The sequence below is a fragment of the Podarcis gaigeae genome (assembly GCF_964106915.1).
Source record: "Podarcis gaigeae genome assembly, chromosome: 1".
Lineage (NCBI taxonomy): Eukaryota > Metazoa > Chordata > Lepidosauria > Squamata > Lacertidae > Podarcis > Podarcis gaigeae.
In genome coordinates, this window is record NC_139678.1 from 73,229,699 (window position 1) to 73,255,687 (window position 25,989).

The 25,989-nt window shown below is 39.5% G+C and overlaps 2 protein-coding genes across 14 annotated transcripts in view; one reads left to right on the forward strand and one right to left on the reverse strand.

The window, feature by feature from the left end:
* Positions 1–25,989, forward strand: part of TMEM86A (transmembrane protein 86A) — a 217,064-nt gene that overhangs the window by 106,598 nt on the left and 84,477 nt on the right. The window lies entirely within an intron of this gene.
* PTPN5 (protein tyrosine phosphatase non-receptor type 5) overlaps positions 1–25,989 on the reverse strand; it is a 63,536-nt gene that overhangs the window by 23,765 nt on the left and 13,782 nt on the right. For 6 of the 13 annotated variants that reach the window (XR_014559848.1, XM_083720965.1, XM_083720963.1 and 3 more), the window contains exons 2-6: positions 21,062–21,135; positions 18,484–18,608; positions 6,270–6,442; positions 5,774–5,893; positions 3,279–3,362 (exon numbers count right to left, since the gene is read on the reverse strand). Coding sequence is in view for 12 of the 13 variants with exons in the window: in XM_083720965.1 (XP_083577091.1) it covers positions 3,279–3,362; positions 5,774–5,893; positions 6,270–6,422 (357 nt within the window). In the remaining variant the exon portion in view is untranslated. Of the gene's footprint in view, positions 1–3,278; positions 3,363–5,773; positions 5,894–6,100; positions 6,189–6,269; positions 6,443–18,483; positions 18,609–21,061; positions 21,136–23,567; positions 23,685–25,989 lie in introns of those variants that run through there. The other 7 variants (XM_083720971.1, XM_083720969.1, XM_083720964.1 and 4 more) reach the window with 3 other exon arrangements.

Consider the following 25,989-nt stretch of genomic DNA (forward strand, 5'->3'; position numbering starts at 1 on the left):
ATATTAAGCTGTTAAATACACAAACCAACTTAATTTAATAACCTGTGAGGATAAGTTCAAGTCTGCTTTTATTCAATGCAGAATATCCACAATTTAACAGCTTGCTCAAAGGGCTCCACTGTTTAAAACAGTGTGCTGCCTATAATCTCTGGCAAAGTGCCAGGACTTCAACCTCTCCCTGTCCTCTAAGGAAGTATCCAAACCATGGGTAGGCCAACCTAAGGCCCGGGGGCCGGATCTGGCCCAAGTGCCTTCTAAATCTGGCCCGCAAACAGTGCAGGAATCAGCGTGTTTTTACATGAGTAGAATGTGTCCTTTTATTTAAAATGCATCTCTGGGTTATTTGTGGGGCATAGGAATTCATTCATTTTTCCCCCCTTCAAAATATAGTCTGGCCCCCCACAAGGTCTGAAGGACAGTGGACCGGCCCCCTGCTGAAAAAGTTTGCTGACCCCTGATCCAAACCAACAGGGATTTTTTCTTATGTGATCTGCTAAAGAGAATGGCACAAGTGCTTTTCAGTTCATACATCATTCCATGTTCTGCCACCATTGGCATTCTACTCCCTTCTATTTATGTAAAATTAATTTTTCATAACATATATGTATATTTTTTTCAAATACTTCATCTCAGATTAAGGCGTTCTGGGAAATGATATATAATGAACTGAAAAAAGTATTTAAATATACTTTTCTAAAGAAACCAGAGGCCTTTCTTCTGGGTATGGTTGGCCAATTGGTGTCAAAGAAGGATAGAACTTTTTTTATGTGTGCTACAGCAGCAGCAAGAATACTCATCGCAAAACACTGGAAGACACAAGATCTACCCACCTTGGAAGAGTGGCAGATACAAGTAATAGACTATATGGAACTGGCAGAAATGACCGGCAGAATCCAAGATCAAGGAGAAGAGTTGGTGGAAGAAGATTGGAAGAAGTTTAAAGTCTATCTACAAAATTATTGTAAAATCTATGAGTGCTAAGGGCAGTGTAAAAGAAATGATGGGGTTCTAGCGATTAAGATAAGTAAGAGTACAAAGGGAAAGATAAAGGATAAAATGAATATGAATGAGCTTGCTGAAAAAACTTCTAAAGTGGAATACAAGAAGGGAAGGTGGGAGGAAGTAAGGAAAATAAGGTTTTGAAGATTATTAAAATGAACCAGAGTTTTCTTTTTAATTTTTTATTACTAGGTTGAATCTTTTTTATGTTTTCTTTTTTTTTCTTTATGATTTTTGATGTTGTTTGTATTTTTGATGTTTGTTGTTTGTTGTCTTTTTACCTTTTGTAAAACTTAATAAATATCATTCAAAAAACAACAACAAATACTTCATCTCAGCGAAGTTTCAACTGTCCCTTTTCCTGGTCACTCTCTCTCATTTTCTGCCTTCATTTTTAGAACTTTTATTCTTTTTCATTATTTGTGTGAATTTGTGCCAATGTACTTCTGCGTCCATTTACCAAGACACCTTGTTAATTTTGACCTGATTTCATTTAGCAGAGGTTAAAACTGGGCTGTTTCACACAATGTGTCAAAAACTGTAATTGATATTGCTGAGCCACAACAGAAAAGTGAAGAGAAATAAAATGTGATAGGAGTGTTACTCTGGCAGTACCCAAAGGTGTGATCTATTCTACAAATGTGTATCAGTTTTCTAGCAGTGGCATTCCCAAATAACCATGGGAAGTGTAGTTTGGTGAGGTAAACTTTGTGATCTTTCCATTCTCAGCAATTATAAACCCAAGAGTTCTCTAGGATAAATATATTACTGTTAAACTGGCTTAAGTCTGCAGTGTAAATATATCCTAACTCTGTGAAAAGGGGAAATATGTACTTTGTAGGTTTATGCTAAATGATGTGATAACTAATGCAAAAAAATACTGTTGTATCGTCACATCAGTACTCAGGTTTATTGTCAACAAGAAGTCTGAGAAGTACTTAAGTCTTGTGGATCTGTATGACAATGGTATTTAACCAGCATTTTGCTATAATAAACATGTAACATTTATTTGACTGTCCCTATCCCTTTCCAGGATATAGTCAAACCTCGGTTGTTGAACGTAATCCGTTCTGGAAGCCCATTCAGCTTACGAAATGTTCGACAACTGAGGCGCGGCTTCCAGTTGACTGCAAGAGCTTCTGGCACTCAAGCGGAAGCCGTGTTGGATGTTAGGCTTCCAAAAGACGTTTGAAAACTAGAGCATTTACTTCTGGGTTTTCAGCATTCAGGAGCTGAAATGTTCCAAAAAGGAGTCGTTCAGGAACCAAAGTTTGACTGTACTATAATTTTTGACACTTAAGAAGGCAAATTCCCTCTCTCTTACACACAGCTGCTCTCAACATCCCATAAATTAAACATAGGTCCTTGTTGCCCTACTCCCCCCCCTTCTTTCTTGATTAAAATGTTGTTTGTTTCAAATTATGAACTATTATACAGATTCCCCAGTATGTCAAACCCGGATTCTTATTCATCCATTGATGGTGATCTCAGATATGTCCCACCATGGGATCACTTCAGTAATCCCCACTCTGTGGCTTTTGCCAACTAAGCTAACCACGGGAATTGATGTAGCATAAATTAATTTACAGCAACGTATTAACATTGCTCTACACCTATAATGATCTCTACTACTTTGTTTCTTTGTTGCTGTGCTTAATTGACTCTGACGGCAAGAAACAGTTTGGGGAAACTGCAGAAAATTCAGTAGGACCGATCATAACAAAAACATCACACTGTGCTTATTCTGATTTGGCTTGTTTCAGGCTTAGAGTGGCTCATTGTACAAGTTCTGGTGATTTTATACAGTTCAGTGTCGATTTAGAAGTCTGTCTTTTGCACTTTAATGTGCACTATTACACCATTCTCTGAAAGCTTTTTATTTGATCTCACAATACATCTTGCAAATAAAAGCCTAAGCAAAAAGCTAATGCAATTGAACAGCAAAGCTAATCTCACTACCCACATCAGTATTCTTATTCACAGAGGTATTAACATTAATTACCATCCTTAGTGAGTGGTTTTTAAATACACTTCCTGCCAAGTTACCAGAGAAAATCCTTCAATTGTCCCATGTCCCAGAATGAGCCTAACAACAATATATATGTAACAATGTTTACGTGCTCAAACCATGTGCATGTGAATTGCTAACGATTATTGGGGCATTAGAAACTGTTTCTCATGAAATGCATCAGCATGACACTCTGAGGGAACTTGGAAGGTATCAATTTGTTTGGCAAATTCTTTAATCGGAATTGAATAAATTCAAGACGTTAGCTTACCAATATTCCTAGGAGTAGCAAGCCAAAGGAAACCAAAAACAGCAGGAAGCAAGGCACTATGATACCCCCATCTCTTTTCGGATCCTACAAAACAACACAAACCCATATAGGTTAATTAGGGGTATTTAAAGGTCCAAATGTTCCTAGTGCTGCTGTTCAATTATCTATCCAGTTAATCCCTTTTAAAAATCCATGGCCAGAAATCAAGAGCCTTCATTATATGCAAACATCTCAAATTCAAATCAAATGTTTTAACTCAAATGCAACCCACCCCTATTCCAAATTTTCCAATTGCTATCATCAAACAGGACAGAAATGCCGACTCTACTATCTCTTACATAAAATTGATCCCTAGAAATGGAGTGATTGATCCACTGATCCAAATGCCTCTGAATTGTTTCCTTCTGCTTGGTGCTTCTTTTGTGGTGTAGTGTGAGGATCAATCAGACTTGAAACTACTTCCTAGCACATGACATCATAACTCAAGCACAAAACTAGGGAAGACACTGAAGGTCACTGATCAGACCATCTGCCTTTAAAGAAAAATAAAACAGCTTGGAGGAGCAGACTGGAATGGGACTGTTCTGAAAAGGAAAGGTGGGGTTTCCTCTGAAACCATTTGTCCCATTGACAGTATTAAGGGGGCAATTTACAACAGGAAAGGGATCCGGGAAGAATGGATTGCCCCCTCTCTTACTGTGAGAGTTCCAACCAAATCTGAGGGTCCCCATTTCTGTTCTTAAATTATTTTAAGGAGACAGGAGATCTGATCCCATATCTGCAAGGTCCCACATTAAGAAAACATGAACTTAAAAGGCACTGCTTTGTCTGTGGAAGCAATTCCAAGGTTAGGCTTTGGTGTCAACAATATGTGGGTGATGACACACAGCTTTATTTCTCATTTCCATTTGCAAATCTCAGGGAGGCTGTAGAACTCCTGAACAGGTGTCTGGGGATGACTTTAGAATTAAGCTGAAGTCTAATGCAGATAGTGCTATGGGTGGGATGGCTGGCTGATCTGGGTGGACTGGTATGACCAGTGCTAGATAGGACCAGTGCTGTAGCTCAGGTGTCCTCCTAGACACCATGCTGTTTTTGTCAACACTGGTAGTGTCTGTAGCTAGGAGTGCATTTTACCAGCTCAAGCTGGTACACCAACTACAAGACTGGACTAAGTAAATCAATGCTTTAGTCATATTCAGGTTAGACTACTGTGATGCACTCTATGAGAGGCTGCCCTTGAAGATGGTCTGGAAACTCCAACTGAGGTAGAATGCTGCTGCTCTGTTGCTGGTGGGGGCAAGGTGATAAGAGAATGCAACACCAGTTCTGTGCCTGCTGAGCTGGTTATCACTGCATTTCTCAGCTCAGTTCTAAGTGCTTTGGAACCAAGTTATTTGGAAGTCCACTTTCAGCCATACAAGGCTGCCAGGCATTTATGTCTCCTCACATGTGAAGACAAGGCTTTTTGTGGTGGACTCTAGACTGTGAAACACTGTCCCCATAGAGGTGTGCCTGGTCTCTACACTGCAGGTTTATAAATGCATTTAAAAACCCTACCTCCCAAAGGCAGCTTACAGATGAAAGTTAAGCCAGGAAGTGCCCAGTTCAAACAGAGGGGCTGTGAAATCTATTCACCAACTCAGCTGCCGTGAGCTAGCTCCGCAGCTGCACAGGGAGCTGTTGCCACCTCAGCACCTAGCTGGGAAGCACCTGTCCATACTGGCTGCAGACTTTCCTCAGAGCTGGCTCCATGGAGCTGTTTCCTGGCTTAAGAGGGACTGCAGTGGCTGCCACCCATCCCTCACAATGGCTTTGGGGGCTGAAATGTTATATATAAGAGTTTTCGCTTTTCCCCTGAAGGCATTGTGAGGGGTGTTTTTTTGGACTCAGGTGGTGAATACAGCAAGACACGTTAGTTTCCTGAGTTCAACAGTGGCACTGAGCCAAGGAAGTGGGAAAGCTTAATTCTCCTCCCCTTCATTCCCCCCCCCCCCATCATCCATGGAGGTCTGTGTTACACTGAAAGTGGGGGATGCCCTGAAGGAGGAAGGGAATTGAATCTTGGTGCCCTCTACAGTCAATCCAACTTCCTCAAAGGGGCAGTTCGCCCTCACTTGTGAGAATGAGACTTAGGTCAGAGGAAACATGTCAGAGGGCAACGCTCCTCCCCCAACCTCCCAAGGGAAAGCTAAAACAAGAGATGGCAGAGAGAAAGATGGGAAAGGGAGGATAATAATGGGCAAGTCTAGAGTGAATTAATAATAATAATAATAATAGTTGCCCTGGCCATTATGGGTGGCTTCCAACAGAATACGTATACAAAAACACAACAGAACATCACACATTAAAAGATTCCTGATACAGGGATGCCTTCAGATGTCTACGGAAGGTCGTATAATCATTTATCTCTTTGACATCTGATGAAAGATCATTCCACAGTTTGGGAGCCACTATGTCCTGCATTAAAAGGATAGAGATATCACTGAACATACCTTTTCAGAATCTGTAAACAATTGTCCAGGTGAAGTAAGGAGATCAGACAATATCTCAAAAACCTCCAGAAACTCTGGGATTGTTTCACAGCCACCATACCAAAACATAAGGGAGATAACCTGTGCAGTCAATCAAATAATTCATCATGAGCTTTCATAATCAGGAAAGTGAAATTTTCATTTTAATCTCAAGCCTGCATAACCAATTGGTTTTCATTTGTTTAAAGTGCAAATAAAGATAAAATACAAAAAAATGTTTTTGTATCAGCCAGGCATTTTTGCAGGCTGCATACATTAACTGGAATAAAATGACAAACAGATTATTACCTGGTTGTAACATGGCACAGCTTTTGACATAATTTCAGCTATATCAGCATATATGATGTGGGAAATCTGGCCCCTAAAATGTATGAATCTAAAAAAAACAAAAGCAATGTTGTCCTTTTCTCTTTTTTTCAAAAAGCGATCTCCATCTGAGTTAAGTCCGAATCCTTACCAATATCTGTGACAGGGCGAACAGATACGCAATTCCTCCGGTCCACCAAGCCACCCAGCTATGCTCTGGAGTCCTCCTCGCAGAACCTTTCTGAGATTGTTCTGCCTTGCTCTGCAGTTCCTGCTGCTCATCAGCTCCATTTGGTGGTTCCATCACAGCTGGCTTCAAAAGACCTTCAAGTGCGCAAATGAAACCAGTCAGGAAATAAAACAGCAATATAAGCTTTTCGCTCTTGCTTGGGCTGCAGGAGTTACATATGCAGATGGACAGAAAAAGCTGTCGGATACCTGCCAGCAACCAGAGTTAGTAACTGCAGCTGGAGTCATGAACACCATACTAATCCATGCTACCTTCATAGGAAAAATGTAGTGTGGGTGGATATATAATGACCCATTCCCCCTCTGCTCCCCACCAGCAACAGAATCAGCATTTTGTTGTTTGTATGTACTTCAGTTTTCAGTTCTTTCCTTTGGGGCTGTGTGATATCATATGCCTTGCTTTACATCTTTACATATACTTGTTACAATAATAAACTCAACTAGCCATTTTGAAGCACTCACTCAGAACCAATAAAAGAGCTTCTGGCCCAAATCTGATTGTGCAATACTACACTAATAAATCGCAAGGTATGTGCCTAAAGGGCACCATGGAATTTTATACTACCTCCTAAATGAAATGTCCACAAAGGATTTAGCACCTTCGTACCACAGGTTCCCAGGCATCCTATATGGGGTGTAAGTTCCATTTAATTCAGCTGAATGCAGGGTAAATATACATAGGATTTGGCAGTTAATCCTGCAAGTCCAGACACTGTTCATTCTTTTATTTTCCCCTGAATGATCAAAGATCTATAATTCTCAGTGGCAGCTGTTTCAAAAAAGCTGTTTATTACCTGCATTATTATTATTTTTCATTCACATCCCACTGTTCATTCAATGAGCCGAAGGTTGTGTGCAAGGTTCTCCCATCTCTATTTTTATCTTCACAACCACCCTGTGAGGTAGGGGCTGGTCCAAGGTCACCCAGCAAGCTTCACGGCCAAGTAGGGATATGAACCCTGGCCTCCCTGGCTCTAGAGCAGGACTCGAACCACAACACCACACTGACTCTTACTACTCTGTTCTACTCAAAACAAGCTCCCATAGCTGAAGCATGTGAGAGTTGGTTGTAGAATTGGGCTGTAACTGTTAAAATAGGAATCTGATTTATTATGAAAGTACTCTTCAAACACAGTGCTTGAAACAGAAACATAGCTTTCCTTCTCTCCTCTGTTGGCCTCCGAACAAAACCGCAGATAAACTGCTTAAGAATCCTCCTCTGTGATGGTGAGCAACAACCACTTCCTCCTGACCCATCTCCTACCTGGTCCCACCCACAAAGTGGCCTATTGTAATCTATGGACAAGCTGAAGAGTAGCTGTGTGCCAAAACGTCTGAGGAGATTGCTTGACTTTACAGTCACTGCTGAGTCACCAATCCTCTCCACATTAATTTTCACATTGCTCCCACTCAGTCCACCTGTCATTTCATATGGAATGAGAGATGGAAGGAACGAAGCAATGTTCTCTTTTTCCATGCAGTGTTCTGTTTTCTCCAGCGGGTTCTGTCTCCATCCTTGGGACGAAGGCACCTAAAAACTGACTGGTGATCATGCACTTAACAACATGTCTCTGTGTGTCTTTTCACACACACACATGTGTGTGCATGCACAACAAAATTGTGGCAGCTGCTTTCTTGAGTAATGTGTTAGTAAAAAGTAAAGTATCTTCAACTCCCATTGCTTCCCTTGAAGATCAAGCCTTGTTATATTCAAGCCTTGTAATATATATATGGAGAGGCAGCTGGAAACAGCTTCAACTCCCACACTTTTGCTAGATCTGACACAGCTGTGCCAGAGAAGATGAGGCATGGTTGCTAGAGTAGCCCAAAGATGCTGACTCAGCTCCTTACTGGAGTTTTGAGGTGAGCACCACCACAACTTCAAAAGCAGCAGAGAAAGCCTAGATGAGGCAGACTTAAGATAGGACTTGATAAACTATGTTGCTGGGAAGCTTGGAATGTTTGGTGGAAAAGCTTGGAATGAGTCCAACCAAACATAGGCCAGAGTTTCTTTGAAGACATCCCTTTTATAAAATTCTTGAAGAATGGCAACCACCAAAATTATTTGGACACATATAATTTCTTTTAAAAAGAAACTCTCTCGAGGGGCAACCCTCTAAGAAGGAACAACTCTTCTGAACATAAAAAAGAATCCATGAAAAAGGAAATTAGAAAATTTCTTCTGATATAAAATCCCCTCTAAGGAAATGGGGAATTAAGAAACCCTGAGAGAAGAATTTGTTTGAAAGGTTGAGGTGGGGGAGATTATAAAATCATCTACTGAGGCAAAGTCCCTTTAAAATGAAGGCAGTAAATGTTTCCTGTAAAGGTAATACAAGACAAATGAAGGAAGGGTTTCTATTCCTTCAGCTGCGGAATGGCATGCAGAAATTCAACATGTTTTCTCTAAAAAGGGAAACAGCAATAGAATAAGCTTCTCCTTCAGGGGGAAAACCTGCACAAGCCCATCAGACCCATAGTTTCATCTCTTTCAAGTGGCTTCAATTTTGGCTCCCTGTTCTGGAGCTCATTCTCAAGGTAAAACAGAAGAAGTAAGAGAAGAGGGCACAGAGCTCTCTGTATAGCATACTGAAATGACATTTCCATTCTTCCATTAGCAATATAACAATCACTACCATTGTGTAACCATATCATCTTTATTAATCTCCTAAAGATAAATTTTGGAACATCCCAGAATCTTTTACAGCAGGTATAGGGAAACGACCCTCCAAATGTGGCTGACCTAAAACTCCCATCATTCCTGACCATTTGCCATGCTGGCTGCCACCAGTGAGAGTCCTTAACCCCCTCCCAACACACAAAACAGAAAAGCACGATGTGGAACCTGTTGTGAGCAGCTAGAGAGGGAAGAGAAAATTAGCAAGAAGCATGGAAGTTTTTAGGTGTGTGCTCTTTGGATCCCTGAAAATTCTGAGTGGGAGTCCTAAGTTTGCAATATAAGAGAAATATAATATTAGAGAAATGACCTAGCTTTCTAAAAAAGGCTGAATGCACACAATAATCTTGCCACAAACAAATTGTGCTAAATTGTACTAGAGGTGATATGCTTATCTGAGTTGTTTGCCATAAACAAAGGTCACCGATGAGGAAGGAAAAGACAAGGACACCAGGAGCACCACAATTCAAACCACTGTATGATTTTGTTCCAAGGCTAATGGGAGGAAGGGGTCACAGTTTGAAAAGTGAGTTGGCTGCCCCTTCCTAGAGCAAGATCCCATCTTTTGCAGCACAGAACCTCTCCACATCCAGCTGAGGCCGACAGATCACAAAACCAGCATTAACAGTGAGAAAATGTAGCTTATTCCAATGAACCTGTCGTCATTTTGTAGTCCTTTTATGGTACATATTATCAGTTCATTCAAGATGTTTCATTATTTATAACCAAAAAAAAAAATGAAGGGGGAAAAGATAACAAAATCTAAGAGGTTTTGGATGTTTTGAAGAAAAGAAAAAAGATAATCATTTTGGGTGGTGCAAAACTATCAGGAAAAAAATAAGAAATACCAATGATCTAAGCATGACCTAATTGGTAGAGTCTTGGGCCTCCATGGAATTGATGAAAAAAAGAATTGTAGTTCTTTGATGAGAGAAGTGGACAAGCATGCAAAAAAAAAATGTAACTAAGAAAAAGAAACTGAATTGTATAGCTTGGATGCCAGGAAAATGGCTGTAGCTGGTTCCCTAATGAACAAGCAAAGAGGTTAGCTTGGGGCCTACAATCTTGTTGCTCCTTCCACATGAACCACTGTTTTCTCCATTATTGTTGAAAGTAGAACACATGAATATGGAATTTGAATCTCATCCATTCACAATGCACGGACCCAAGTTTCTCATTGTGGTTGTGAATTCAGCTGTTAAAAGCTTGAACGAGGTGGTGTTACTTGATTTGTCAATTTGCAACCTGCCATTAATGAATTCATAATGCACTATGTGTGAGCTTACAAATCAGTGTTATGCAACCTGTACAAAGTGTAGCTTATGGTTGGGCTGCTTGCACTTACCATTTAAAAGAAGAAGAAATAAATAAAGCCAAGGAGTCCTCATTAAAGTTCTCAAAGGGGAATTTTAGTTCAAGCATTATTCAAAGAAACAAATGTTTAAACTGACTGAACAACCCTGCAAAGTACTCCACACATGTTTAGACTATGGACACAGGTTTGTTTTGTTTTGGTCTTTTTTCTCTTATGGGCATCTTTGGCAATAGATACATCATTTCAAACCCCAACGAGACCTTTTGAAAAACTGACTTTCCTTAAAAAAAAAAGAAGTATGGAATATGATGTCAGAAATATGAGCTTCTTGTGAGAACACAGAAGACTATTAGGTTTCATTATAGTACAAATGGTTAGCATTTGCTATCTTTCAGTTGGGACTTCCTTCTAGGATGCCTTTTTGTCTTTCCTAGCAGCCCCCATTTCTCTTTTGGACAGCTGCTGTTGTTGTTGTTTAGTTGTTTAGTCGTGTCCGACTCTTCGTGACCCCATGGACCAGAGCATGCCAGGCACTCCTGTCTTCCACTGCCTCCCGCAGTTTGGTCAAACTCATGCTGGTAGCTTCAAGAACACTGTCCAACCATCTCGTCCTCTGTCGTCCCCTTCTCCTTGTGCCCTCAATCTTTCCCAACATCAGGGTCTTTTCCAGGGAATCTTCTCTTCTCATGAGGTGGCCAAAGTATTGGAGCCTCAGCTTCAGGATCTGTCCTTCCAATGAGCACTCAGGGCTGATTTCCTTAGGTTTTTTGGACAGCTAACAATGGCCAATTATTGCCAAACAATGAAGATTTTTTGTTTTTGTTTTTCTGCAATAGCTAAAACAAATGTGTGTGGTTGTTATGCAGCATTCAGTGATTTTCAGTACTTAGAGGCAATTTGGTCATGGACTTCTGAGCTTTGTTTTTAAAAACAAAAGAAAAACCCAGCAATGAAAGGTTGTCAGTTCAGCTGCTCTTACCACATCAGTTGCCTAGCCTCTCAACCCTGAAAATGCAAAGCCACACAAAAGCTCTGTAATCCTCCATCTAAAGTAAAAACTACATCTGTAAGCATTCAAGTACCCACTTCATGCAGATTGAGTAAAGCTGAAACAAGGATAAAGTAGGAGGTAGATTAAAGATAAAAACCTTAACACAAGAGCCGAATTCTGATGCCAAAACAGAATGGCAAAACTAAAATGCAAGGGCCTTCTAGAAAAAATGTGATTTGTTTAGCTGTTGACAGATTGGGCCTGTGGTTACAGTTTGGGTTATAGAACTTAATTTAGGGTCATCCACTGACAGCAGAATGTAGCTTCAAAAGCTCACTCGTTGGTATAGTTACCAGATGCACGCTAGAGCAGAGTCATAGCAACCAGACCACAAAGAACAATGGGAAGATTGTAATATTTTTCTGGAGCTTGCCAACTTAAGTATGAAGGACTGCACAGGTTGGGATTTGAACATTTTTAGAAGAAAAAAGTGTCCCGTATGCAACTTCTCTGTGTATGTGCAACTGTGTGAAAAGAGGCGTGATTATTTATTCATCATTACTGAAACCATGTGGTTGGTTTGCAGTACTGCAGAGTGCAGTTAAAATCATGAAGCCATTCCTATTCTGAAAACAGAAGTTTATAAAGCAGTTCGTGAACTTCTTAAATACCCATTACAATGAAGCTTTCACTACAAATTTATGTATCATCAGCACATCATGGCTTTTCAGTAAAGTATATTTATGATCCTAACAGGATTATACATTGATTTGCTACTCTTTCCCCCTGGGAGGCGGGATTATGATTATCATAATCAAAAGGTCCTCATAGAGGTTTCTGGTTCTTGGGGTCTTATGGCATTTTAATGGATAATTAATCTATTATCCCACCCTCCACCCTTGCTCATACCCTTCTTTCACTAATCCTTTCTGGGACAATTTATCCATCACTGCCACTGCTCACCTGGAGGTCTTGTCTGATATCATCCAACCCAATCCAGCTTTCAAATTCTGATTCAAAAAAATGCCTTCTCATGAGTCACTGCAACAACTCCTGCTGACTCCATAGTCTATACTTGTACCTTGCTTAAAACATCACAACTTTGGAAGAGCTCCTGATTATATTTTCTCCTTGCTCCATTTTCTTGTGCAATCTAATACTTTACATAATATTATGGCCTTCCTATACGACTAGCAAGATACATGAATTTTTTAGATGACATCTGTAGAAGTGAAAAACCTTGCATTCTTTGGAAATGTAGCTAAACCAAGATTGTTCACATGCCTTCATTCTTTCCCTAGTCTATGAAAACATCTACTCCCTCAATAGCAGTGGCGTAGCGTGGGTTGTCAGCACCCGGGGCAAGGCAAGTAATTTGCACCCCCTAACTGAGAGAGTGAGTGAGCCAGGTAGGGGCAGAGAGCTGCGAATGCAAGCGCCCCCCCCAGATGTTGCGCCCGGTGCAGCCGGCCCCCCTGCACCCCCCACGCTACGCCACTGCTCGATAGCACATAGGATCAAACCATTAGATTTCTTTTAAACCATTTACAGAAGACGGTAGCATGCAATATGCTTGACAGCTATAGGTATATGCCTTTGGTTTTCAAAGGCTTGGTTAATTATTCTTATTTCTAGGTACCTCCAATTATACCATTCCTGCCATGTAGTTCACTTCAAATGCAGCCTCATATATATTTAATGGGTACATGGTTGCTTCGGCTCTCTGCTTCCATATTAAGATCACTAGGATCATGCCATAAAATAGACATTGGTTTTTAAACTAACTTTGATATCTAAACATGCAAAAGTACAAGTAGCTTCAATTTTAAATAGTCTAGAACTGGAAGGTAGTTAATTTAGAGCAGGTTTCTCCAAGAGAAATGTTTTCAAGGAAGTTGAATATTTTGCACTTAAAATGTTTTGTCAGCTGAGACTCCCCTCTTGCTCATGGAGTAAATTCCCTTGCTAAGATGTTCTAAATTAGATTATTAGATTAGCTAATTAGATTAGATTGCCATGCTAGGTTTGTATCTATGCAGCAGCCCATAGCTGCTTCCTCATTGGCGATCACTTGTAGCTGAGTAAGATTGTCTTCCATGAACATGGTCTTAACAGTGAGTCCGTGACTGTGGAGGCCAATTCTGGATCCACACGTCCTTCCACAGTGGGGACATAGGTTTCTGGGCAGGAGTTGATCATGGTGAGGGTTTGTCCTCTAACACATTTCTCCCTTTAGTCCTGAGTTCAAGCATCTCCAAAGTCCATGACACCTTTAGTAAAGGCTGTTCTCCAATTGGAGCACTCACAGGCCAGTGGTTCCCAGTTGTCAGTTTTTATACTACATTTTTAAATACTTGCCTTGAACCTCTTTTGTTGTTCACCAGCATTACACTTTCCATTTTTAAGTTTGGAATAGAGTAGTTGTTTTGGAAGATGATAATCAGGCATCCGAACAACATGACCAGTCCAATGAAGCTGATGTTGAAGAATTATTGCTCTGACACTGGTGATCATTGCTTCTTCCATTAGTTTGCTTGTCTTCCCAAGTGACATGTGAAATTTTTAGAGACACCATTGATGGAGTCTTTCGAGGAGTTGGAGATGTTGTTTATAAGTGGTCCATGTTTCACAAGCATACAGTAAGTTGTTAGTACAATAGCTTTGTGAACAAGCATTTTAGTTTCCCTGCTAACGCCCCGGTCCTCAAACACTCTGCGCTTCAATTGGGAGAAAGCTGCATTCACAGAGCTCATGCGATGCTGGATTTCGGCATCAGTGTCGGCCCTTGTGGAAAGGTAACTGCCCAGGTAGGACAAGTGATCGACCCTTTCCAACGTTACATAGGCTTTCCATAGCATAGCAATGGTAGGCCCTGGTGCCTTACAGAAACTGCAGCATCCAGTCATCTGAAGCAACGCTCACATCAAGGCTGATCCAACTCACAACTCTTCTGTGGAATGCCCAGTCGGAGTCAAGATGCAGCTTTTCTACAGTGGATCATGCCCAAAGCTCTCACCAGAAGCATGAAATAAATAAGGGACAGTGAGCTTTATGTTGGCATGCCTGAATTCTTGTTCTCTGTAGAACCTTGTGGACTGTGCCATAGCAGTCATTTGATTTCAAAATCTGCAGGGTGTATGGCTTCTGTGACTGATGGAAGAAAACAGGTGCAACACTTATGCCAACACGACTGCCTACTGACTCTTTTTAAAAAAATAATGATTGAATGTTCTCTTAACAAGCTCTCCAGTTCATGCAGGTAGGAGATCTTATTGTTGCAAACAGGACAATAGCATTCAAAGAAAGCCATTGATTAATTGTAGGTAGAACACTGGACTAAAGCTTGAAGGTAATGCTGTGTTTATGTTGCTGAAACAAACAACAACAGAGTGTGGATAATGCATTTAACTTAATTAATTGTTTCCCTCCTCTGCAGTACTGCAGCATTTCTTTGTGTTTCAAAATAAAAGAAGAGAGCAATTTAATTTTAAAATGTAAATAGCTTTGGCCTTTGAAAATGTAGTTGATGTTAATAGGCACAAATCTATAGCAGTAATTCTCGTATTCTGTTATTCCTAATCCTAAACAAGCTTTGCTTCTCCGCTGCTGTATAGGTTGTTTGTCAACCTCTTTTCTAAGCATCTTTCCAATGTGAATGGATCACCACCACAATCCAAGGAAAGGGATTAACATACACAAACAGCATTGTATATAACTTTCTTAATGATGAGCTATATCCAAGTAAGGATGCAGTTCATCTGCATCATGTTGTTTTGAATGGGATGTACATTCCAGTGTGAAGTCTAAATTATGTCTCCTTCCATTCCCCCTCCCAAAGCTACTGTCCATACCTTGCTTTACAAGTGTCTTGAGCCAGGTTGTGCTTACATTTCTTCGAAGCTGAGCACATTTTACATTGCAGGGCGGGATTTTAAAAGATACATGTGTATTACTATCAGTGATTTCATTACCTAGGGGTATGTTATTTGATTTTATTCTATATGTTAATGTATTATATTCTTTTTCTTCCCTCCCCTTTTTAAAACTTCACTGGAGGCCTCCATAATAAGAATTTTTCCATTGCCTCAGCAAAATGAACCACATTTTAATTGTATTTCTACATACCTGGCTATATATTCCGTTTTTTTAAGGACAACGCAAATGATGACTGCAACTGTGATATCCCTTGCAAAATTAAAATGCCAAGTGATTTCAATTAGACAAAAGGTGCCCCCACAAATGTAAGTAGAACATTGTTAGATCAGGCCACAAACTCATCTAGTGCAGCATTCTGTTCTCATAATAGCCAATCAGATGCCCAAGGAAAGCAGGATCTGAGTGCAGCAGCACTCTCCACCACTTGTGATTCTCAGCAATGGGATTTAGAGCCATAATCGCTCTGACAGGGGAGGTAGAACATAGCCACTATGGCTAGGAACCACTGATATTATTCTCCATGCCAATTTTCCTGTAACGTATCATTGGGTTTTGTAATTGCCTTCAGCATCCTGCATCACATTCCATAGCAAGTGTTCCCCAGGGGCAGTGTTACAGGATTTAGTTTTCATTAGAAGAGAATACACTGGAGATTTATGGTGTCTTCATAACATTTTGCTTATTTATGAATATAAAAATACAGCCTATTGGAAGGAAGGAAAACCGCTGAACCTGCATCAGGTCTCCAAAGAGAGAGAAACGACACCCCAAGGATGCTAGATTTAGCAACTTCAACTAAAACTTCTCAATTCTCTTGCCTATATCCAAATTCAAATGGGTACCGGTAACTGCTTTTAGCTTTCTTTCCTGTACTTTCACTAAGCTCTGATGTGTGTAACACATCTTCCATCTCATGCCAGTTTTTAGCACAGGGTGCAAAATGTTTAGATAAAAGATTCTCTCCACCTACTCAGTATTTATGCAGTAATAGAGAAGGACCATCACAACACACAAATCATTCTTATGAAAGCAGGTGAAGTTACTCCATTGACCAACCAATTCCCTCAACAGAAATATATTTTGCCCTCATGACATTTTCCAATAACAGTATTTCCCTTACTGATTTCTCCCATAAACTCACCGTACATTCGAATATAGACACACATTTAGGCTACAGGTCTAAAAATGGTTTAGTATCATACAATAAACACATTTACAGATTTCTACACTAGGGTCGACCAACTGGTACTGCAGAAGGCTGATTTATGGGAGGAAAATGTTCTTCTGAGACAGGAAGGGAAATAAGAGCAGATTCCAAGCTCAACAGAAACCAGTATACTGCAAAGCAAAATAAAAAAATGTTTCCACACAAAGAGATGGGTGTTAAATGTACTCCCAGCAACTTTAAAGAAATATAAGTGCTAAGCTAAACGCTAAGAATTTTCCTTTCCCAATATTTTTTATTAAATTTTCTACAATTATAACAAATACTGCAACGTTGCACAACCAAAAAACAAACCGAAACAAAAATAAAAAATACATCTATAAAAACAACAACAAATAGACAACAAAAACAAACTTAATTATTTTAAAGTCCAACCCTATAAACATATTACTTGACTTCCTCTAGTCCCTCCCCTCTGAGTTTCCTTGTGTCTGAATGTCACAGCTTTCCAATATCATCATTAATAACAATGTTCCAGTTATAATCAAATTTATTCACTTTTCTTAGTATTTGAAATCCCATTTATTTAAATAAATTCTAATTTAATCCTAGGCCTATTTGATACTTTCAAGTAATTTCTAATTTTTTATATTACAATAATTATTCAAATCGTCCTTTAATTTCCTTCAGTCTTCTTGGTATTCCTCTTCTTTCTGGTCGCATTTTCCACTTCTTGGCTAGTAAAATTCGAGCGGCAGTTGTGGCATACAAATATAATATAATATAATTTACCATCCTTCTTGGGCAATTCCAAACCTACATCACACTATCTCTTTTACAATGCAATCATTGTATCCCTGAAGGCATTAGTATAAGCATGTAACCATAATGTGGAGAGCTGCTGCAAAACAGCTGATTAAACTAGGGATAGATTTACTCCCAGTTGACTCCTAACCCAAGCAGAAGCTGAGAACTGTCAGCAGATTTTATGAGAATCTATTCTTTTTGCTGAAGAGCCGATCCAGCATTGCATTTAGGTAAAAGCATTAGCTGTTTTCTCAGAATCTGATCTGAAAACAGTAGCTGAGAGTATACCACTGCACTCAAGGGCTGCAATACTTCCATGTATTTACTTGGCACATAGCATCAGAGAGGAAGTACTCCTAACTTCTATTTACAGCTTGGCACTGGTTAGAGGGAAGATTAAATTCTGCCTCCAATGAGTTGACTGTAAGCAAAGACAGCTGTGTGTTGTGCATTATAGTTCTTGCTGATTCGTGGATATCAAAGGCCATAAATACTTTACAGAAAGATCACATCTTCAGAAAAGGTAAGGCGGTAGGTCTCCTAGATACTACTGTGATGCATAAGCCAAATCTGCTGTTTGGTGGATCATTTCCACGAATCACCCAACCAAACCTTCTCCTGGCTACCCCAGCATCCTATCTCTTATTACTCCCACTCCTGTTTCCCTCAGGATGAGCCCAGGCAAGAAACACAAGTTCACATGGGTCTCTTCTCCCACATTTTAGAAAATTAAGTATCACTCTTGTCTTGGAATCTCCAAGTAGCTGGGCAGATTCTCTCCCAACTACTCTTCTGCTCTTATGGTGTAATACTATAGTCTTTACTCAGGTATGCATAGATCTCTCATACCTGCAGACCACCCAGTCTTCCATAATCATCTGCTTTTAAAATGGATGGAAGTCAAAAATTCCCCAGTTGCCGAAAATATGCTGTCCATGGTGCTGAAACTTTGATCCACCGAGATAACCTTCTAGGTGTGAATATAGATACTGAACTCATTATATAGTATACTGTTGTTTTAGAGCTCCTTCCAGTAAACTTTCATCAACAATATTTTAACTTTAAAAAGAGGCATGTTACTAGGAGTGGTTATTTGCAGAATGTCCAGGCTGTAAAGGATGCTTCTAACCTATGCACTGCAATGTTCTGAGAATATTTCTAGAACATTTTCACTATGGTGAAGTGAATTTTTTTTTAAAGTCAAGATCCACAGTAGTGCACTCACCATTTGACAAGCAGCAAAAATTCTCAGTCACATGGTTACTTCTCCCAATGGTTCCTCTGGTACACTTCTGATACTTTCTCGGACAATTGATCTTGAATCTGCAAATGTTTTATGCTTTAAAAACCCTTTAGAAAGAAAGAAATGAAAAGGGGAAAAAGGAGACAACATTTAATATCATCAGTAGCACCATGGGTGGGTTTTTTTGGGGGGGGGGGCTTAATTAATGCTGATTGTATTTCAGTTCATGGTGTAAACGTGTGTTCTAATACCAAGTGTTTTTACGAAGGTTAAGGAGAATTATCATAATAATGTAAAACTGTACAAAGCATAAAGCTACTGCAGTGGATATGAGTGAGACAAATGTTGATAACTCAAACTGGAAAATATTGGCCTTTGGACCACATTATTGGTGGACTGTATCCTGCAACGACTGCTTGTGTTGCAACCACTATTTTATTTCAAAGGACCTGAAAGGGGAGAGTGGTCAGTGGGTGGCATCTAAAATTTATGCTCTTTTCCTAAGTGTAGTCTTTTATTTCCATGTGTCTTCCATAATTTCTATCATATATTTTCCTCTGTAAGATTTCTTGAAAAGATAAGTCATTCCCTTGGTAGAAAATGGTAGCGAGGGTCTGTGGAAGAGAACATTCTTTGCACGAAGAAGATTCCAGTTTTAATAGTCAGAATCTCTAGACAGGACTAGGAAGCCACATCTGTTTGTGCATTGCTGAGCAGGAAGCAGGGCCACTTCCTATGCTCAAACCTTGTACATATCCAGTAAGAACCCCCAAATCTCTGGAATAAATACAAGACAACCCATTCAGGTTTCTCTTACAATCTATTTCCTGACAATGGGTTGTTAGAGATTTAGTTTTTCCTGCTTTTGATTTTTATCAGGGAAGATTATCTCATGCTACACTTTCATTTAGCTTTCCGCACACGCGAACTTGGAGCCAGAGACAGAGCATCATAATGTTCAATTAAGCAAAGGGAGACTGCTCTGCTTTTAAACATTTGTGGGGAAAGAGGTTGGGATTTCAAGTTCTAAACTGAATTAATGAGGATAGAAAACAAGCCCTAATTAACTGCAGCAGTAGCAGACAACACAAAAACTATTGGTGATTTCAGCCATTAGTCCAGTGCATTGGAATAATTTTGCCCATATATGAAATCTAGCCAAATTTTGTTTTGGAAATCTGTGGATGTGCAAAATTCAGAATTTGATATTTAAATTAAAACACCATCTTTTTCTACTCCCTTCCGGCTGTGGTTGGTCCCAGGCTTTTCCTGGCCTTATGGTCACTTCCCATTCCATTAGCACACTTTGACCTTCAACACACAGGCACCTCTATCACATGATTTCTGTACACAGGGGAGTTACTTGGAATATATGTAGTGGTGGATAGGTACTGTGTCCTGCCTCCCACCCATGGGCTCTACTTCATATTTACATAGTATGGAGGTACTTACAGCACAACCTGTGTAGACCACTAAACATGCATTTGTATAACAAAGCACATAATAGAACAACAAATTATCTCCCTTGCATCGGGGAAAGAAGTTATACTCTGAGATCAAACAAGTAACTTTCTATGGATGCTCCTCTTGTGCCTAGCTATTTTTAATGGTTTCATTATTATGCATTTGTTAGAAGCAACTGCTGAAGTCAATAACATATACACTACATATACTTTATCAGTGAAAGAAAATTGAACACATGCTCAGAAGCCCAACTATTTATCTTTAGAAGCAATTGTTCAACTAATAAGAAGCAACAATGTACAGTCCAGTCTTCAGCCTTGTGTGTAGATATAAGCCAAATTAGCCCTGAGACTTCAGATAGATTCATCTGGACTAAATCTAAGGCCACCAGTTTAAAAATGATTTATTATCGAAATTGTTTTTTAAGCATGAATGAGCACCATTCTCCTCAAAATCTGATTTTTGCGAAAGGCATTAAGGGGCTAAAAGCATTCAGAAGCACCTATGGTGTGCTTTTTTGGCAACATAGCACATTCCCTGCCTACACTGATATTGTAGGAGCCCTGTTAGTCATCCAGTGTGCGTAGTTTATTGGCGTACTGCCCTTGCTGTATTCTTTGCTAAGGAAGACAATCATCTGTTTTATTTTTACTTTTCCTTTACGTAGAAGTCAGACAGCATTCTTTTCATCATCTGTCATTACAGAGGTGGCTGTCATAAGGCAATCCAAACAACATGGCAGCCGGGATGTTAAAAAGCAAAGGCCCAATTCAGGAATATGAGTAATCGGCCTGCAGGACTTACTAAAGCTTGTTTCACAACTTATAAAATTCTCATATAAAAGTTACTTCTGTAAGGAACTACACAAATCCTCTGTAAAGATTATGTGTGATATTAGTTTATATACCTGACATCGCTTACACAGGATCAACATCATCATGTTACAATATATATGTGGGATTTTCCCTGAACCAACAAATAGAAACCTGTAGTAAACCCCTTAGATTTTCTGCTAAATCACACAAGATCAAAGCTGACCTTCCTGTTACATTTTTGGAGAACAGTTTCATGCAAATGGCAGATACTATAAACTTACCAAGTATTCAGTCACTATATGTACTACAATTCCAGGATTTTCCCAGCTGAATCATCAGTTACTACCACCTTCTCCTAAAGCATGAAAGAAAGAAAAAGTGTGCTCTTCATGGAGTATGAATGAGAAATGCATTTGGGGAGTTATACGATCTGATACGATCCCTGCATCGAAACCTAACTCCAAGGGCTGGCCTAAAGCAATGCTTTGTGGTCTGTTTAAAGACACCCTAGGGTTTGAAGTCAAACAGTTAGAAAAAATTCTCTTCATTTGCACAAGCTCTACTTCCAAAAATGATATTTTGCTGCTTATAAATGTCAATATCCCTCCTTGCTACATCAAGTAATATCTCTTTTGAGAATTGGTCACAACTAAACTTTTACATTGAAAGTTTGATTGATAGATAACCAAACACCTCATTTAATGCTAGGGTGAGTATTAAACTGGAATACCACCAATGGCATCGCACATTAAATGAAAATAGGAAGACTCTCTAGAGGCAAGGTTATAAATAGGGAAGGTATATGCTTGCTTGAGCTGTGTAATAATTTTAACTTACAAATTGTGAATGGTTCAATAGATGGTGATAGAAACAGGGAATATACATACCCCCCCCCCCGCCAGGGTGTAGTGTCAACAACTATATGCTGGTCCTTTGTGACATTGTAAATCTGATAGTGAACTTTAGAATTGGGATGCGCACCAAAAACAATCACCAACCATTGCTGATGTCTATAAATTTAAGCTTTGATTTAGAAATAACTAATAGTAACAACACAATTTTTTGTCAACATTAGCAAATGGCCCAACTAAAATCGTCCTGGGAAATGAATCTAGTAGTGGGGCAAAAACTTAGTTGCTTTTAGGAACCTGCGGTCAGGTTCCTTTACTCTTTACTTTACCTTTACTCTTTAATCTAAAGAACATCAATTCTTGTACTGACATTCTGCAAGTATATAGTGAAATCTTCAAAATGTTTGAAGAGCTTAACACTCCACCAAAAGTCAGGATACTTAAAAACAGAACTAGTCCCTGGTTTGACGATGAATGTCTTCAACTTAAAAAAAAAATTGTGCCAAATTTCCAAAGATAACCGTACCAAACTAGAACCTTCCTACTTTGACGAAAAAAGAAAATATCACCTAGTTCTAGCCAAAAAGTAACAAAAAGATGCCACCCAAAAATGGTCCCAACTGACTCAATTCAAAACAAAAATAACAAAGTTTTTTGGTTGAGAGTATATGGAGGTCTGAAAACTGGCAAACAAGCAGCTGTCCCATCAACTGCAGAATCTAAATTGTCTCAGTATTTCATGTCCATATTTAATTATCTACATAGTAAATTGAATGGAGAGGAGTCCAACAATAACAAACTAGATAAACTAAAGGAGTGGCCAAGGGTAAAAGAGGAGGAAATTAGAGATATAATTATTAGTTGCAAACTGGGAGAGTTGTTTATAAATGGATGGTCCATATTTTTATGTCTAATAAGGGTTTGACTAAGTAAGCAAGTAAGTGTTAAAACTGAACCTCACATTTAGCTGAATCAAAATGCTTCTGTACAGTAATGGGTTGGGTGGGGTGGGTATAGAGACAACAGAAGGGACAAAAATGAAAAGAAATGGCCCATTTGCAAAATTGCTGGTGCACTTCTAGAACAATAATCCATGAATGTGAAGTCTGTTCCCCACAAATCTCTTAATTAATCACATAACATATGCAATCAATATTTTTATGTCTGAGTCAATATTTCCACCATGAACTTCTAATTATGCTTTGGTCAAACAATTAGGTTTCCTGAAAACGGTTCTGCAGTGTACAGGGAGTTGATTCTGAAGACAGAAGCAAAAATCTAGAGAAGGCTCATCTTACTTGCCCAGGGATCAACATAGCACACTTCAGAGACTTGTCCCTCACTTTTGCTGCAGTGGCTCCCCTGGCACAACTGCAAACCATTGCCTAAAACACATGGCCACTCCAACTATACAAAACTATCCACTGCAAATATGCTGCTCCATGAAAAATAGGGCAAGGCATGCTTTTATGTATCCTTTACAGAAAGATCAAATATTTCCGAAGTCCAAGTGTGACTGAATATATGAGGAAACCAGTTGCACTTTTGAAATATCTCGTACATGTAAGGACTTCAACTGCATTCAGAGTAAGTTTCACACTAGAGGATGTTTACTAATACTACATATGGACAAAGAAAAGCCATTTTATACATCAGAGCAACGCTACCAGGAATCCTTTCTCCACACTTCTTAACAGAAGAGGAAACAATTTTGCGGGGTAGGGGAACCTTTCACAGAAATGAAGGTGGGTAGATAGTGCCAATTGCATTTAAGAATCCAGTATCATGAAGTGAGAACTGTTAAGATTTCAAGAAACAATCTTAAGCAGAGATATTTATTACTATGTGCTCTGATTCATCCCAGGAGTCACACATGTGCATAATCTGCATGAATAACAAAACTAATCTACAGAATTAAACCCAATAATGTAGCTACCCTCAAATCATATAAGTGTAGACTTTATCCAAGTGCAAGAACTGGATCTCTATGGGACAGCAGTTCACTATGACCAGAGGCAATATTCAAGACAGCATCTTTCAGAAAAGTGGTCACGCCACCACATTGTTTTCTTGTAAAATTTAGCCTCCTGGTGGGCCTTCCAGAAGCATGCAGCTGGCCAATGTTAGGAAGAGACTGCTAGGCTAGATGAACTCTTCACTTGATCCTGCAGGGCTGTTATATTCTTAAACAGCCTATCATCCTGGCAAAAAATAAATAAATAAAAAGGAGACTCATCATCAAATGCAATTATGTATCAATTATACCTTCAAAACACAATTTAAGGATGCACTTGCAATCATTTTCTAATACAAAATGTAGACCAATTTCTAAGAAGTCCATTAATATAGATTCTTTCACAAAGAAGGCTCAGAACCAATCTAACAGCAATTTCCAACTGGCACACATTAAGGTGTGAGACAGGAAAGCGTGGGCTGAATCAGATGTTATAGAATTTTCTTCGCATTACCATCCCTGAGAACGTATTTGCTCATACAACCTAATGTGTGACCCAGCTCCTCCACAGATACAGAAATGGACTTGAGGAGATTTCTGAGACTCCGGCTGCACATTTTAAAAAAACATCACAATAACAGGAAATAGAGAATGCTGCAGCTACATCATTAGTATCACATATCATATTCACCATGCAAATGCTACCCAGGGAAAGGTTAGAATGTGGCCATGCAACAGAGTGCTGAATGCTGTGATCAGGGAAAGAAGTCGGGAGGTTGAATCTGGGGATATTTCAAGCGACAGAGTACATCCCCTGGGGGTTCCCAAATCATTCCCATGACATAATTAGAGTTGAAAAATGCATTCTATTGTCTACAATAGGTTTAGTGCAAACCTGATTTCAGCAGGGGGCAGGACATCAGGGAAAGCCTCTTTGGGTGTATGTGCTGGTCATCCATGCATTATTAGACCCTGAGAAGAAATGTCCCATTCTCCTCAAGCACCTAGCTGTCTAGCTGAGCTAGCAATGGAGCAATTCCACATCACAGAAATATAGTTTCATATCTTCTTCCAAGAGGGAACTGCTGAAAGACTTCTCTGTCATTTAAACGTCTGGCTATATGTTGTAGAAGGATTGATAGTTTCATTCATCTATTATGCTACTCAGTCCATAGTTGGCATATACCATGTAGCTGCCTACCAATTACCTGCAAAATCATGAAGACCACAAATAAAAGAACCAGATATTAACTCTCAGTGATTCCTTATGAATATTTCACCTACAAACACAACATACAAACAATACACTCAACAAACACAAAGAGCTACTGACAGGTCTAATAATTTTGAAATCACATTATTATTATTATTATTATTATTATTATTATTATTATTATTATTACAGTTTGTAGCTACCTTGGATCATGGGATCCTGCTAATATGGGATCCTGCTACTCTTCCTGTAAAGGTTTCCTGTGGCAGCAGAGACAAAAAGGAGTCACAAATCTGAACACTTCCATACTTGCCTACGAGTAGAATTGCTTTGACACATTAATGCAGACAAAGTCAGATGCGTAAACTTTCTCAAGTACTTATTTATTAAGCTAGCTGATTTTAACACAGAAGTTCCAGCTTCATGATGATGATGATGACCATCCCACCCTACATTTGTATTCCAACATTCTTCCATCATGGAACCCAAGGTGACATAGAGACCCAAGTCTGCTTAGTTTCAGCCAGGTGGTAGCCCAATGCGCCATCATGGGCACAAACAGGGTGGGGTGGGGGGGAGATGTCTCCATTATAAAGTCTCTCTTCCACATAGTATTTTTTTAAAAATAGCTTGAATACAGTTGTACCTTGGTTGTCAAACGCCTTGGGACTTGAACATTTTGGCTCCTGAATGCTGCAAACCCGGAAGTGAGTGTTCCGGTTTGCAAACCTTCTTTGGAACCCGAAGGTCTGATGCTGCTTCCGTGGCTTCTGATTGGCTGAATCACAGTCTAACAGTCTAACAAAACTCAGCATACCAATATCAGACACAATAACAGATAAAATTGGCTACACATACTTCATCAGCTCCTGCACTCACAAACTCTCTTTTATTTCATATCTGATGCTAGCTTGTACCACTGGGAGGCAGTGATGGTTTCATAAAAGGCAACATGAAAATCGGCATTGATAAAAATTGTGGAAAAAGATTTCCATTCATTCTCTCTCTTAACCCTGAGCATAACTCTGAGGACATAAAAGATTCCAAATGTACTTCAGCACATAATGGGATATGGTGTTGCTCCACAACAGTTGCCTTCAAGAGGCATACTGCATCTAAACCTGGAGGGTGCATATGTAACTAATGGCCACTAATTACGGTGGCCACATGCATCCCTTAGTGTCAATCATT